General features: G+C 34.5%; 3 protein-coding genes and 1 non-coding gene across 5 annotated transcripts in view; all 4 read right to left on the bottom strand.

The window, feature by feature from the left end:
• Positions 1-2,202: 2,202 nt before the first annotated feature.
• Positions 2,203-6,078, bottom strand: LOC104826163. Its single transcript, XM_010558721.2, has 7 exons — positions 5,888-6,078; positions 5,672-5,789; positions 4,901-4,989; positions 4,728-4,774; positions 4,420-4,508; positions 3,319-3,452; positions 2,203-2,978 (listed from the first exon to the last, which is right to left on the bottom strand). Exons 1-7 carry the CDS (start codon positions 5,984-5,986, stop codon positions 2,310-2,312), a joined length of 1,245 nt encoding a protein of 414 aa, XP_010557023.1. The 5' UTR covers positions 5,987-6,078; the 3' UTR covers positions 2,203-2,309.
• A 3,548-nt stretch (positions 6,079-9,626) lies between these two features.
• Positions 9,627-9,700, bottom strand: TRNAN-GUU. The gene has a single exon. It is a non-coding gene; the product is annotated as a tRNA-Asn (tRNA).
• A 2,444-nt stretch (positions 9,701-12,144) lies between these two features.
• On the bottom strand, positions 12,145-13,096 carry LOC104826164 (transcription repressor OFP16-like). Its single transcript, XM_010558722.1, has one exon. The coding sequence runs from the start codon at positions 13,046-13,048 to the stop codon at positions 12,293-12,295; it is 756 nt and encodes a 251-aa protein (XP_010557024.1). The 5' UTR covers positions 13,049-13,096; the 3' UTR covers positions 12,145-12,292.
• Positions 13,097-13,933: 837 nt separating this feature from the next.
• The window catches only part of LOC104826165, a 2,585-nt gene continuing 1,300 nt past the window's right edge, over positions 13,934-15,218 (bottom strand). Inside the window, exons 5-7 of one of the 2 annotated variants that reach the window (XM_010558723.1) lie at positions 15,121-15,218; positions 14,669-14,912; positions 13,934-14,496 (exon numbers count right to left, since the gene is read on the bottom strand). In XM_010558723.1, coding sequence (XP_010557025.1) covers positions 14,305-14,496; positions 14,669-14,912; positions 15,121-15,218 — 534 coding nt within the window. In that variant the 3' untranslated portion in view covers positions 13,934-14,304. The remainder of the gene's footprint in view (positions 14,497-14,668; positions 14,913-15,120) is intronic. The other variant, XM_010558725.1, reaches the window with a different exon arrangement.

A 15,218-nucleotide genomic window follows, 5' to 3' on the forward strand; every position in this document is an offset into this window, starting at 1 on the left:
AAATAAAAAGACAACACAAAATATGCACAAAAAATATCGAATACATTTAAATTATAAAATGACATTTTCCTACACGCCACGTCATATTTTTAAAATATTATAAAAAATTTCAAAAATATGAAAAAAATCAATTTTTTTTTAAATTTAAAATAAAATAAATAAACAACAAAAAAAAATATACATATATATTCATATCTATATACAAATAAAAATATAAATATATATACAAAATAAAAAACATATACATATATATACAAACATCTATACAAATATATATATACATATACATACAAACAAATATATTTATATATACATATACATATATAAACACATATATATGTATATATACATATGCATATACATACATACATACAAAATAAAAAAAATTCACACATATATATATACATATTCATATCCACATACAAATACAAATATAAACATAAATACTTCTATGTATATATATTTCTATATATATCAAATAAAAATATACACATATATACATGCATTTATACAAATATATATGCATATACATACATACAAGTATATGTATATATATACACATACATATATAAATACATATACATGTATATATATGTATTCATATCTATGTACAAATACAAATATAAACATATATACTCATATATATATATACTTGTATATTTTTTATTTTGTATGTATGTATATATTTATATATATGCATGTGTATATGTGTATATATAATAAATATGTATTCATATACATGTATATGTATTTATATATATATGTATATATATATGTGTTTATATATGTATATGTATATATAAATATATTTGTTTGTATGTATATGTATATATATATTTATATAGATGTTTGTATATATATGTGTATGTTTTTTATTTTGTATATATATAGTTATATATTTTTATATAGGAGTATATATATTTATATTTTTATTTGTATATAGATATGAATATATATGAATATATATATATATATATACATATTGCTGTTTATTTATTTTATTTTAAATTTAAAAAAAATCGATTTTTTCATATTTTTTCTGAATTTTTTTAAAAATATGACGTGACATGCTGATGTGGCAAAAAATCTATGTGGCGTGCCACGTCAGCCGTCACGTGGCGTGCCACGTCAGCGGTTAACGGACACTTAACACCGTTTTCGGATTGTGTAGGAAATTGCAGTTAAATTGGGTAGTTCGTGTATCAATTTGGCACATTTGATAATTTGGTGTAGTTTTTTGTCAAATTAAATATTCGTGTAGGAAAAGGTCATATTTTACAAAGTTGGTGTAGGAAAATGTCATTTTCCCTAAAAAAAAATACAAATAAAAAAACAACACAAAATATGCACAAAAAATATCGAATACATTTAAATTATAAAATTCAAAATAAAACAATAAATGTAAGAAACTTCCAAACAGAAAATGCGTATCCCATGGAACTTTAATTATTATGAAGCAGCGGGGGAGTATTTTTTAGATTTTAGAAGAAAAAAAAATATTTAAGGACAAACATTGATGCCTCTTGAAAAACTAATTAAAGGAGCAGCGAATAAATATTAATTCGAAATCCGACGCTCATTTTAAATATAAAAAGGCTCACCGTCACGACCACGCTGTCTTTATGCTCACCCCGAGGATGTGATGGTAATACGATTAATGAGACGACGCAGTTTTGTTTTCTCTTCTCCCAAACCTATGGTTGTTTTAGACGTTCTGTCGAGACCCTCTATCTCATTCAGAAACTCTGAAACTTGCAAAAACACTTTTTCCCTCATGGATGCATGAATATATGTTATGCATATGTGCATATATGTACATAACATTTATTTTCGGATTCACAGTTTATTCATAATCCTACTGTTTAGATGCGTAAATTTTACATTCTTATATAAAGTCAATTTTTTTCAATTATTTTTTCAGATTCGATTTTTTCGATTTTAGAAAAATCATAACCATTCGTTTTACATCTAATTCAGTTCGATTATACTTATACATTATTCTATTCAAATCGATTCGGATATTCGGTTATTAACCAAATAAACCACCCTTACACATTAATTCACTCGTTTAGGTTAATAGTGTATCATATCAGTTATTGACTTTATTATACCCAAAAAAAGAAGTCATTCAAAACAGCGTATCTGAATTTATGGTACAAATTTATATGAATATCAACTCGCGGAGAAATAATAATTTAAAAATAATGAAACGATCAAAATGATTATTGGACAAACTTTTAGGAAATGTGTCAAATAGTAGAGAACGAGAATAGTAACAACACTTAAAACCCTATGTACTCTTGTTGGTCTTAGAAACGTTGAGATAATGACACGTGGCGTCTTCTGATTTGCGGACAGACGATGGAAACAAGTCCACCGAGCGGGGGCCGCATCTTTGACCTGTAAGTCATCTCATCGTACGGTCTACGATAAAACTTGACGAACGGAACGAACGACTCTCGTGGCTTCTCGGCCTTGCTTACGCGGCAGTCCCGCCTGAAGAAAACCGCCGGAGACTGGAAGAACGACGGGCGCGGCGTCCGCGGGTAACGAAGGGTTCCGATAAAGTGACGATCAGTCGTCCTCGCCGGCATCGGCGTGGAGGCCGTGAAGAAGCCCCTCCGCCCGCCACGTGGCTCGCATGTAGCCGCCGGTGACGCAAAGGAGAACGAACGCGCGTTGAGCGGCGAAATGTATGCGCTGTCGGGCCCCAGCTTGGATGCTGACGTGTCGGTCAGAGTGAGGCGCCACGGCTTGAGTGCGTCGAGGCCGCGGTGGGATACGGTGAAGGCGAACCTAGAGGAAGAGCATGGGCCGATCTTGTCCATTGATTTTATCGATGACGTGTCAAATCGGAGGGACGAGACTCGTGATGGGCACGAGGAGAAGTGGTCGCAGTCGTAGTGAAACGAGTCTTGATAATCTAACGATGACACGACCATCGTGACCGTCGATAGTTCCACAAAGGATCGAACACCCTACACGTCAACACACGCGATCAGTCCTAAATATAATTACCACAATTAATTAAATGAATAATTAAAGAGGAAAAGTTAAAAACATTTCGCTTGCATGCAAGTTATTTAAATTTTGACCTAACACAAATTCAAAATGACCCCTTTTTCCAAATTATAATTCTTAACCGAACCCGACCCATCTATGATTTTTTTTTAAATTATTTTTGCAATCTCTAAACATTTGTAAAAGAGCACCGAATGAACCTCCTACGTTGATAACAATGCAACAAAAATCGTTACAAATTAATACACCGTAACAATTGAACCGTTATATATATATATATATAAATAAATAACGTACCTTCCAAAGATAAGAAAAAAGTGAAGGGGGGTCAATGACAAAAGCTCTGTGGAGGCGGCATGGATAGTTCTCTGCTACTGTTTTCAGCGTGGAGACGAGCATGTTCATGAAGGATGATGCCGATCTGAAGAAGCCTGTATTCATATTTTTAAAAAAAATTCAAATGACAAATTGGACTAATTGATTAAATAAAAAAAAGTTATAGATAATAACAGTTCTAGCTGCTAAAGGAGATGAACACTGACAATCTCAGGAAAAAAAAAGATAAATTTCACCCGGCACCCCTTTTAGTGCAACAAATAAAAAATAGCCGCATTGATAACGATAAAGATTGATGTGTTTAATTATCTTTGTCAATAACGTTAGTCTCCATTATTTTGATTTATAATTTTCGAATTTGTGACAATTCTGTTCATTAACTGCAGCAGTAAAAAAATCTATAATTTTTTTTTTCTGTACCAAAAAAGTTTAGCAATTTATTTGTAAAAAAATGTTATATAATAGTAAAACAAACACATACGTTTAAAAAATTAGTAGAAGTAAATATTACCGGTATATTGTTATTATTACATAGATAGTATATCCATAATTATAAAACTTATAACATATATATTGGAAAATTTATTTGAAATGGCCAAAAGAGAAAGGAAAACGTTGGAGGGCGGATCACAAGATTAACATTTAAAAGAAAGCAAAATGCGGGTACGATCAAAGTCGCAGCAAGTACTGGTGAGATTTGACCTTGTTAAAAGAAGGACAAAAGAAAAAGTCAAATTTTAAATGGACGTTTCAATTTCCGATAATACCCTCAATAATTGGAGGCAATGACGTGGACATCTCAAGGACACTCCGGACATTTACTTTGGTCGTTTGTCTCACACCCACCCCATCTTTGCCGGCGTTCCGACATGTTCAAAATTAAAGCCCGGTCCCCGTTTCTTTTATTCTTTTTTTCCCTTGTTAAAAATAATTTATATATATATATTTTTTGTATAAATAATTTTTATATTCGTTAGCCGGACTATTTACATATTTATATATATATATATATAATTTATATATGATGAGAATATAAGATGATAAATGTTGTAGAGAACTCACTTGCGTCGAATAGGATAACGAATTGTTCGGCTTTCTTGGACATGGTTGAGATCGCCACCTCCAATGTAAACACCACTAGACGAGTCAGCCTGGTTAATAAAAATCAAATATCAATTAGTAGTTGTTATATTATAATATTGATAAAATATGTTGATATATCGTATATTCTTCAATATTTCTGAAGTATTACACAACATTTAATATATTATACTTAACCAAAAAAAAACATTTAATATATTATTATTTACTTTTTTTTATTTTGTTTGGATTTTAGTTTTCATGGTATGCATGGTTATGTATATACTTACAGTTTCTGCGAGTGCAGCTTCTGATAGTCTTGTTTGACGCGGAAAATCTAACAAAAAAATTGCGCGAGTGGGTTTAATCAGTACAACCTTTTTTTTTTAAATCCGGAAAATAGATTTGATTTTGTATAAACTAAATAAAACATAGATAATAAAATATGCGTTAAATTAAATACCAAAACGGGTCTGAACTCGTCGTCGTAGCCAGCTACGTAGGCCAAACCCTCGGTGAGCTCCGCCATGAACTCGTCAGCGATCAGACCATCTGATTTTCAAAAATATTGTTTTTTTGTAGAAATTAATCACAAATTTATAAAATCTTCGGGGAAAATAATGAACAAATATATTTGAAAATTAGATTTAAAAAAAAAAGAAAAAGAAAAAGGAGGAAAACAGAATCTCGAAAATTTAAAAGGAAGGTAAGATAAGTGGGGGGTAGGATCATGAGTGGGTATCTTCACTTTAACGCTCATTAATGTTCAAACTTCAAACATGGGACATGCCAAAATCGATAAAGCAACAAAAATATTTTCTTTTTAATATTAAAATATTTTACGTTACAATATACACCTACAACGATACACGCATTATATATTTATACATATCGTTTTAACGTGAACAATATCTGAAATCCTGCACCCTCTCTAGAATAAAACAAAGATATGATTTTTCAGCGAAAAACGTTATATATACACATATAACTATCAAGCGATATTTGCCTATAACATTTCCAAAATAAACTGCGTTCAAAATTTTCGTCCGAAATATATATCTTCAAAACCGATGGATGGCGAAATTATTATGTTTTTAATAAATAAATTTTGAGAGGGAGTACCAATTATGGTAACGCCTATACAAGCATGCACATACATGAATATATTTAATCTATATAAACATATATATATATATATATATATATATGTGTAGAGGATTGAGAGAGAGAGTACCAACGCCAAGAGAGGACCTCCATGAAAGGCAAGCTCTCAACATTGTAGCTGCTTTCTTCGCATTGTCTCCTTTGGCCCTCAAGAACCTCTCCACGCATTCTCTGTTGCAGAACTTCTCCTGCATCAAAACCCACCATCCAAAGTTCCCATTTTTAAGTTTTTTTTTTCCTTTGCTTCGTATATATATATATGATCCATGTGGGTTTTAATCAGTACCTGTTTAAGAGTGAGGGGAGATTGTTTATGGAGGAGATGAAGAACGGTTTCAATTTTGTCGTTCACTGTTGTGTGATCCCTCTCTTCTTTCTTCCCCATTTCGAGAGCGGTCGGAGCTCAACCGTGTATGGTGAACAACGTGATAGAGAGAGAGAGAGGGAGGAGGAGGAGAGAGAGAGGGTTTGAAAAATGCAAGCGAGTACATGTATTTTAAAGGATGAGATAACGGCGATCAGTAACGCCGTTAAGCATAGGCAACTAGTGGTAGTACCATTAAAATTTTTGGTGGGCTTTGTCCCCTTCACTCCCATGCCTTCAATCTGGTCAATGATTATTCGTTCTTAAAAGATTATATAGGCACCGTTAGTCTTCACATTTAATAACACATAAACAAGTATTATACAAATATTAATACACTATGTTCAACGCAAAATCTCTCAATAAAAATATATGGATAATATCCGTATAAACAATGTGATACATTTTTTAAATATGATATCTATTGCCTCTACAAATATAATATCGAAATCTTTTTTTCGGTTTATCCAAATTCTCTAATATCATCATTCTCTCATTTTCATATAAAATTCCATCCATTTTTATGATTTTCCCCTTTAAAAGCTAAGGTGAAATTATAGATTTTGTAATAGAAAACGGCAAATAACATTGTATGATTGCATCCAAGACTGAAATAGCCATGAAAAAAAAACAGTAGAAGATTTTTAATATACGAAATAAATAATTGGAATGGGAGTGATGTTTGCTTGTTGGTGATGATGCAGAGGATCATTTATGGGAGTCAAGGCGAGTCAGTGGGAAAAGGCTGCGATTGACAGCGTACAATTTGGACATCAATTAATATCACTCTAGTCTCCGTTTGTTCTTTCTTTCTTTTTCAATATTTTTATATTTATTTTATCTTTAATTTTAACCTCGTTATTAAGAAAAAAAATGATATTTTCCTATCCAAATTTACTACAATAGGATATTTTCATATCTATTTTTAATTTGACAAACACTACGTTTGAATTCAAATTTTTTTAAATATCTACACGAACGGTTATAATTAACATTAATTATATACATGATCATCATTTTCGTTAAAAAATTTCGGATTCTGTTAACTAATATGCTGACGTGTATGGTAGTTACAATAATTAACTAACTAATGCTTAATTAATATAATCCGCATTTTTTTAAACGAAAATGATGATTGTGTATGTAATTACTGTTAATTTTAACAATCCGTGTAGACATCTATGAAATTTGGAATTCAAGTGTAATTTTTTTATCAAATTAAAAAATACGTATATACAAATATTATATCGTACTAAATTCGTGTAAGAAAATGTTATTTTCCCAATTATTAACCGTCAGTCCATTCCTCAAAACAAGAACATACAAACATTTCATAACAAAATCTGCTGATTATCAAGTTAACAACTGAAAACATGAAAAAAATACTTTGATTAAAATTATATAGCATATTAAGAAACACTAACTATATATCTTGAATTTAATATCGACAACAATCAATTTTTACACTATCAATGTCGTAAATAATCGGGTTGTTTTTTCATTATTCGGTATTCTGAACTATTCTCAAACGACAAATTCTCAAGCACATGCATGCATGCGTGAACGAACAAGAACATCGAACACAAGATCCGGGAATCCGGTCCATAATTTACAACGATCCTAGAATAGTCACGTCAATCCTAACAATTTCCAGTCACTCTATACATTCATATATATATATATATATATATATATATATATATATATATATATATATGAAGGTACATGGAAAAAAGATGGGGATGGGGAAAAGGAGAAGAACCCGTGAACAAATAGTTCAAATATTATCGGATAAAAAATAGTCAGCGTATCATAATTTAATTATTATAAAACCCCATATCGTAAAAAGAATTTGCCATTAATAGTGGGTGACAAAAGGCAACTCAATGGCTTCCACGTTTCATTCATTGCATAATTTAATTATTATAAAACCCCATATCGTAAATAAGTTGGCTTATTATATATGATTATCCACATGCATGCAAACACACTTTCTAAAATTAATCTTGTGCTTAATACTAAATAGAATATATAAGTATAAATATAAATATATATAATATTGTAAAATGGTCCGACATAAATACCTGAGCTCTGAAGTGAAAATGACCAAAGAAGATAATGGAGGAAGAGTTGGGTTGGGACATAGAATAATTATTACTGTAATTATTGAGTTTTAAGGAGTTTTGGAAATGCTATAGTTTCGTTGGTCTGACATATGCCATTGTGAGACAAACGACCCACCACGTGACCCATTTCTCTTCTCACCATCACCTTCATCATTTTTCTTCTCTTTAATTTCAATTTTGAAAATCTCCCAACCAAAATAATAAAAACGTTAATGTGCGTCGTGGCATTTTATAATCATAGTTTTTCATTATTATGATCCCTTTAATTTTTTTAGTATGTGTGTGTATATCAGTATATATATTATTACGAATGCAAAGAAATCTTATATAGTAACTTAATTTGGAAAACATTTCGGATAATCTAGTACACAATCTAAGTTCCATGAATTTTATCTATATATTCATGGATTTAATACACGCAAAATTTCACCTGCTTTTTATTTATTTTTGGGCTTTCTTTTCTTATTCAGCCCATTTAACGTGGTTTTTATTTTATCCATGGCGTTTTTTTTTTCTTATTAGGCCCATTTATGGTGGTTTTTAATTGCATATGGGCTTTCCTTTCTTTTCAGTCCATACGGTTCCCTCTTCCCCAATCAGAATCGAAAACTGTAGGGGAAGATTTCGATCGGAAATTTATATCGCCGGTCTCCTAAGAAATGGGCATTCGTCGAAGAAGGCGATTTCGCGCCGTACTCTTTATCCGCTTCCGTGTTCTGTTTTTTTTTTCCCGAGAATATCGGATTATCTTGCTTCCCTTTACCCGTGATACTGTGATTTAGTGGGTTTAGGGCTCTATCGAGTGGAGGGTTTTCGATTTTGGAGCATCATGTATTGAATTCGCTGTGGATTTTGATGCGGAGATGGAATCCATTTCGATTTTGGCAGTGATCGTTTGTGGAACGGGGCTGTGGAATTGCAAAGGGTAGGAGGAGCTCGTCAGGTTGGTGATCAGATACAGACAATTGCGGTGTAAGACGATTGGAGGAATGGGGAATTGGAGAGCAAATCATACAGTAGAATGAATCTGAAGCTGAATCCGGTGGGGAATACCCGTTCGAGTTGATTGTGGTTCAATCTCCATGTCTTTCTGAGGCTCTGATGATGGACGAAGTCGCATCTAAGGATCATCACCCCCACATTCAGAAGCGATCGCTTTAGGTCACACCTTCTTCTTATGTTTCCATGTCTTCGGCCAAAACCGGAACTGCGTGAGACGGAAAATGTCGCAGCTTTCGAATGATCTTAGCAAACGGTAGACGGAGGACGACAGATGGCTTGCGATTCCTTTGAAATGACGAATTTACCCTCTAATGTGTTTTTCAAATGGGCCATTATCAAAAATACCCTTAATGAATTAGTGTGTTCACCATAAATTTAATGTTATAATTGATAAAATCAAAATGTGACCATATTATATTTCGGTTGCATTGGTCACAAGAGTAGTTCTTGAAGTAGAAATAGCAAAGTAAGGGTATTTTTGATATAAAACATTTTCAAATAAAATATTATAAAAAAATGAAAATATAGAGAAACGCTAGAAGGAGGGGTTGAACCTCCGACCTTGTGGTTAACAGCCACACGCTCTAACCAACTGAGCTATTCCAGCTTGTTGTGCTTCAATATTAATTAATAATGTATTAAATTATAGAAATAATTAGCATATAATTTGATTTGATTAATTAGAGACTTGTAACTTAAAATATTATAAATTATAATATTGTATAAGATATGGTGGAATGTTGCCCCATATATAGACTATGATGGTTGTCCTTTTTTTTTGTTTCTGCCTCACATTGTGCTATGTGTAAAATCTTATTAAAAGGATACAAAAAGACCTTTGTATTATTATTTTTTTACTATGAGTATCGTAATTAATCTATCCACAGTCAATTTTCTTATTCTTGTATTTGGACTAAATATGCAAATTAACACGATGATGACATGGACCCTTTAAATCATGTATAGTTATTTGAAATTAATGTTTTTTTATTAATTAATTGTGTGTGTTTGTGTATATATATATATAACGTTTCACATTATTGTATATACATACACATATACACGGTCGGTTGGGTTGGGTTAGGTGTAGCATATGCAAGAGTCTAGAGGCCAAACTCGCGATTTGATAGTGACTTGGGAAAAACTACCTGCCGTTTTCAATAATTCTAAAGGAAAACTACGTCGTTTCTTTCGCACCAACGATATGTAAGCCTGTAAGGTAAGGAGTTCAACAACTTATAGAGATACCACGCGGAAATCTCCTGTAAAATATCTCCGGTCAAAACGTCACCACCGTGCCGCCGGAGAGAAATGATGTTTCCGGTATGAATCGCTGGAAACCGGTGTATCAGTTGTATCAACGAGAGAGAATTATGTTGTAGAGAGAGAAGAAAATGGTGAATTATGAACTCTGTATTGATCGATGTACAACTCTAAGTATAAATACTCTGTTCGAATACAAACCTTCTACTTCTAACGCAGGTTTTGATCACATACTCTAATAATGTGTTCTCATGAACAGACGATGGTATTCTTCGTGAGAAGGAAACATCTTCATATAACTAACGGGGCAAGGGCCCAGGTTTATTACTTAAATAGCCCAGATGTGTCACAAGAATTTCTTCTGTACACAACCAAAAAATGCCTGAAAAAACGTTGCAGTTTGTACCCTACTTTTTATGACAAAAGACCTAAATATCCATTTAATGAAACGTTTCGTTTTGATTGAAAAAGAAATGAAACGTTTTTTCGCTTGAAAATCTGATATTAAAAAATTGTGAATATTAAATATTGAGACAAATTAAATGTGCTTCTCTCTCATCTCTCTCCCTGTTTTATCCCGATCGTGCGCATTTCCGTCCGCCATTGAAGCTCTGTCGAAGCTTTAAATCAAGCTTGTGATCAGTTTTTTTTTGTGCTTTCGAAACTAAATCTCCTATACAGGTATAATGAGAGTAAAATCCAAGCATTTTAGTTTATTATTGTGCCTTAAATTCTGTTCTAGGGTTTCATTTAAATGTCTGAAATTTTTGGGTTGTTGATGAGAATGACAAATTTCGGTTCATTTGACAGGATTATGGATGGTTTTGAAGATTGTTATACATGTATTTGTATTGATTAGGGAGCTCATCGATGTCTCATATGCTCTGTGTTTTGGCGACCGATCCAAATTGTCACTTGTAAGCTGTCTGCTCAAACCTTGCTGTATTGATCGTACATGTTCCAGTCCAATAATTCACATAATTGTTTTGGACATATATATTGTCATCTCGATTATTCCATGTTATTATAATTCAAATATCAGATATGTCTGTGTGTATATATATAATATTTTTAAAAAATTTCATTCAAACTTAATATCATTGTCAGCATTTCCAATCACATGATTATCATTTTCCCTAAATATCAAACGTATTATGTGATTAATCTGATATTAAGACAATCGATAGATATTAAAATCCAAAGAAGTCGATCTACATCCCACCGGTCACATTCATAGATTTGGCATTATATTGAAACAAAAACATTAAAAAAAACTGATGTAGAGATATACATATATATAACTGATATTTATTGAAAATATATATGTTTCGATAACAAGATATAAAAATGGGTTTGTATTTATATTATTATGTAATTTGAAGTTCGGGAGAAAATTGAAATAGGAAATAGTACAATGATAAATTCTGATACGACAAAATGAATGGAACAAAAAGACAATAAAAACATAATCATACAATATTTTTTTGGGGGTAAATCATAATCATCATACAAAATTGTACCGATAAAAATTCAGATAAAGTACGATCTAATCTCAATTTGTAAAAAAAATGTATATCAATATATAAAAACTATATAGAAAGATCCTACCAAAAAAAAAACTATATAGAAAGAGATATCGGTAAGGGAGGAAGCGACGCAACATGCATGCATGCAATCGAGACAAAGTTCCACGCCTCCCTCGATTTTCTCGTTATCATTTCTTAATAATTACCTTGAAGTTTTTTTTTTGTCGTGAGGTACTGCATTAAAAAAAAAAATCTTACCAAAAAGGCAAAACCCCGAATCTGAAAATGAAAAACACAACAACATTCAGAAAAAGAAGTCAGCAATTCTTCTCGTGGCGCCTTGAAGACTTTAAAACGGTATATAATCAGGCGGTAAACAGGAAAAAATAACATTTCACTCGAATTCCGTGTCAGCATCTCCGGCGAGATTCCGACAAAAGCGAGACGAGAATGTCGGCGAAAGCCCTGATGATAAGCTCATGCGTGTCACTGGGATTCAGAGAGAGATAACTCAGTAGCAACTCGGGCAAGAACTCGTTATCCTCCACCGCCTCGTCGACATCCCTCCCGTCCATGGCGTCGATCATCTCCTGCATCGATCTCCGGAAATCGCTGTACGGATCCGGCGAGTGCACCTGTTGCATCACCGCGGATCCTCCTGTTAGTAGCCGGGACACCGATGATGCCGCCGTTGTCGTAGGCAAGGCAGTGGCAGTCTTGTAATTCTTCCTCTTCGCCGTCGTAGTGGCATTATCGTAGTTATGAGAGAGGTTTCTCGGAGAGTCGGTGATTGCGTTGGAAGTGCCGGGAGAGGAGAAAAAGAAGCGGCGGGAGGCGAAGACGGCGGTGAAGTCAGGAGGGGGAGAGTCAGGGGCAATGTCGGATTCGTACGAGGAGGAGGAGGAGAACGAGGAAGTTGCGACGGCGGCGGTGGAGAGGGAGGTGGAAGTGGTTGAGTAAGGGATGCAGTCGCCGGCGGAGGAGTGGTGGTGGTGGTGGTAGAGGATGTTGAAGTTGTGGAGGACGAGAGAGGTAAGGTTTGGGTCGTCCGAATCTTCGTCGCCGGCGGCGGCGGCGGAGGATGAGGGGAGAGATGGAGGAGACGAGCACTTGCTGAGGTTTGTCGGGAAGCAAAGGTGGAAGCTTTTCCACAGGGTTCTTGGCATTTCGAGAGAGAGAGAGAGAGAGAGAGAGAGAGAGAGAGAGAGAGAGAGAGAGAGGCTCTTTGAGCAGGTGGATTAGGTGGGTATGATTTGTAATGCATATATATATATACGTGTGTATATTTAAATATAATTGTATGGGCTTAGGTAAAGGCTGCAGGCAAATAGTTAGGGTTTCTCTTTGGATGAATGTGAAATAATCTACATAAAAAGAAAGTATAAAATAAAATAATTATTTGAAAAAAAAAACATGAACAATGATTGTACTTTGCTGGGCTCACGAGGAGGCAGCACGTCCTCTCCTCCCTACCACACCCGCCGGCTCCACTCGTGACGCAAAGACGACATCCTTCGCTCCCACGTTCCAATCAAACCCACTTTTGAAAATTCGGGTATCCGAATTATTTGGATAGTAAACGTATATCAAATGTCGGGTTCAGATAAAATTCTCTAAAAATCATGGGATGAATCTCAAATCAGTATATGTTTTGATTTGTTTATAATTTGATATGTAAAATTTAGTGGTAAGTTTATTTTGGAAAAAAAAAAAGAAGTTTCAAAGTTGAAACCATTTGGAAAGAAGAGGAACAAAATAGAGAAATATGGGAAGGAGTGGGAGTTTGTGAAGGGCGTTTTGCCACAGCCATGTTGGTGAATGTACAGATAAAAAATCTGAAATTATATTTGGCAAAGTGTCAGAGAGAGTGGGCCACCACAAAGGATGCCCCAAAGAACCTAAAGAACCAAAAAAAAAAAAAAAAAAAAACGGTGTCATTTTCTTGGGACAGTTCCGTTGTTTGCTTCATATCATCTTGTGTTCTTTCTCTCTGGCACTTCCTACAAAATCTCTTTAACCGCGAGTGGATGGTGCTTTCCTTTGGGTCTCTCTCTCTCTCTCTCTCTCTCTCTCTCTCTCCCGTTCTTGCTGTTGTGGGGTACGTTGAAACAGTTCTTGGCAAGAAGCCATTGGAGACATCATCATGATCACAGAGTGTAATTTGTTTGAGGGTCTTCTCCATCAAGACCCACATTCCAATTTTTTCGTCTTCTTCACCTTAATTTGGACGCAACATAGGGGGAAATTTGAAAATACTTTAGCCCACCTCTCTGATTACAGTCAAGTCGACAGAATTTGGGTGAGTTTCACAAGAAATTTCATGAGCCCAATAGTACCAACCAAAAGACATTGTTTACCGCTTCATCTTTTACGGCAATTCAAGAATCAAGTTTGAAGCTTGCATTGTTCTTTGTCATGTCCACTACGCAGGACTGTGTCCCGAGGCTTCTCGATTCTTCAGTCTCTGTTTCCGATGAGCTCTTCTCTGCTTCCTCGTTTGCGCTTTGCTTGATCCGCTCTGGTCAGCCTGTGAATGGTCACTCTCTGTTGTTTCTAGACCACCAAATAGACAGAGAAATGGATCTTCTGCAATCTCATTATCCGAGTTCCCCTGCTAACGAAAACATAAAAACCCGGAATCACTCTTCCACAATGGAGATGGGTCTGTAATCATAAACGGTATTTAACCGAGCTTGATGGCATTTTACCAGAATTGTCCACACCAAATACCAAGCTTTTTCTTACAGTCCTTACAATTTTACAACCAAAGTTAAGATGGTACTCACTGAGCTATTCTGGGGCTTCGGTTTAGTCACTGAAACATCTGAGCCAGGGGGACTGCTTCTACTGTGGTTACTAGGTTTGGCTTCATTCGTCTCACGAGAAGGCAAGACAGAGTCATAGGAAGTATTCCGTCTACGCCATCTCATCTGAGGCTTGTCCAGTTCATCGATGTAAACTGATTCCGGGTAGAAATACTTAGACATGAGGTTCCAACTCCAAGCCTCACCATGATTGTACCTGACTAAGCTGTATTTTGAAAGAATGATCGGTGAACCATAATTAGAAAAACCGAGGGTAACATACACACATACATCACGAATGAAAATTCAGATCCACCGAAAAGTTAGATCAACGAGAAGGGGAAAGGGGTATGAGCAACGAGGTAGGATAAGGCATGAACCTAAAGAAAGAGACTAACTTTACCGAGTCTCCAAACAAGTGCGGAGAAACTTACAGGTTCACTAGTTCTTTCTGCATCCGAGTTGCATCTTGTCCAAGGATATGATCAAGGAAAGAAACCGCTGTTTTAGCACTCGCCCAGTCCACAGCAGG

The sequence above is a fragment of the Tarenaya hassleriana genome, unplaced genomic scaffold (genome assembly GCF_000463585.1).
Source record: "Tarenaya hassleriana unplaced genomic scaffold, ASM46358v1 Cleome5, whole genome shotgun sequence".
NCBI lineage: Eukaryota > Viridiplantae > Streptophyta > Magnoliopsida > Brassicales > Cleomaceae > Tarenaya > Tarenaya hassleriana.

Coding starts and splice junctions, on each gene's coding strand:
- LOC104826163 (XM_010558721.2), bottom strand. CDS start 5,986: ATGGGGAAGAAAGAAGAGAGGGATCACACAACAGTGAACGACAAAATT. Junction 5,790..5,887: donor CTCCCCTCACTCTTAAACAG/GTACTGATTAAA, acceptor GTTTTGATGCAG/GAGAAGTTCTGCAACAGAGA. Junction 2,979..3,318: donor TTTTTTCTTATCTTTGGAAG/GTACGTTATTTA, acceptor GTTGACGTGTAG/GGTGTTCGATCCTTTGTGGA.
- LOC104826164 (XM_010558722.1), bottom strand. CDS start 13,048: ATGCCAAGAACCCTGTGGAAAAGCTTCCACCTTTGCTTCCCGACAAAC.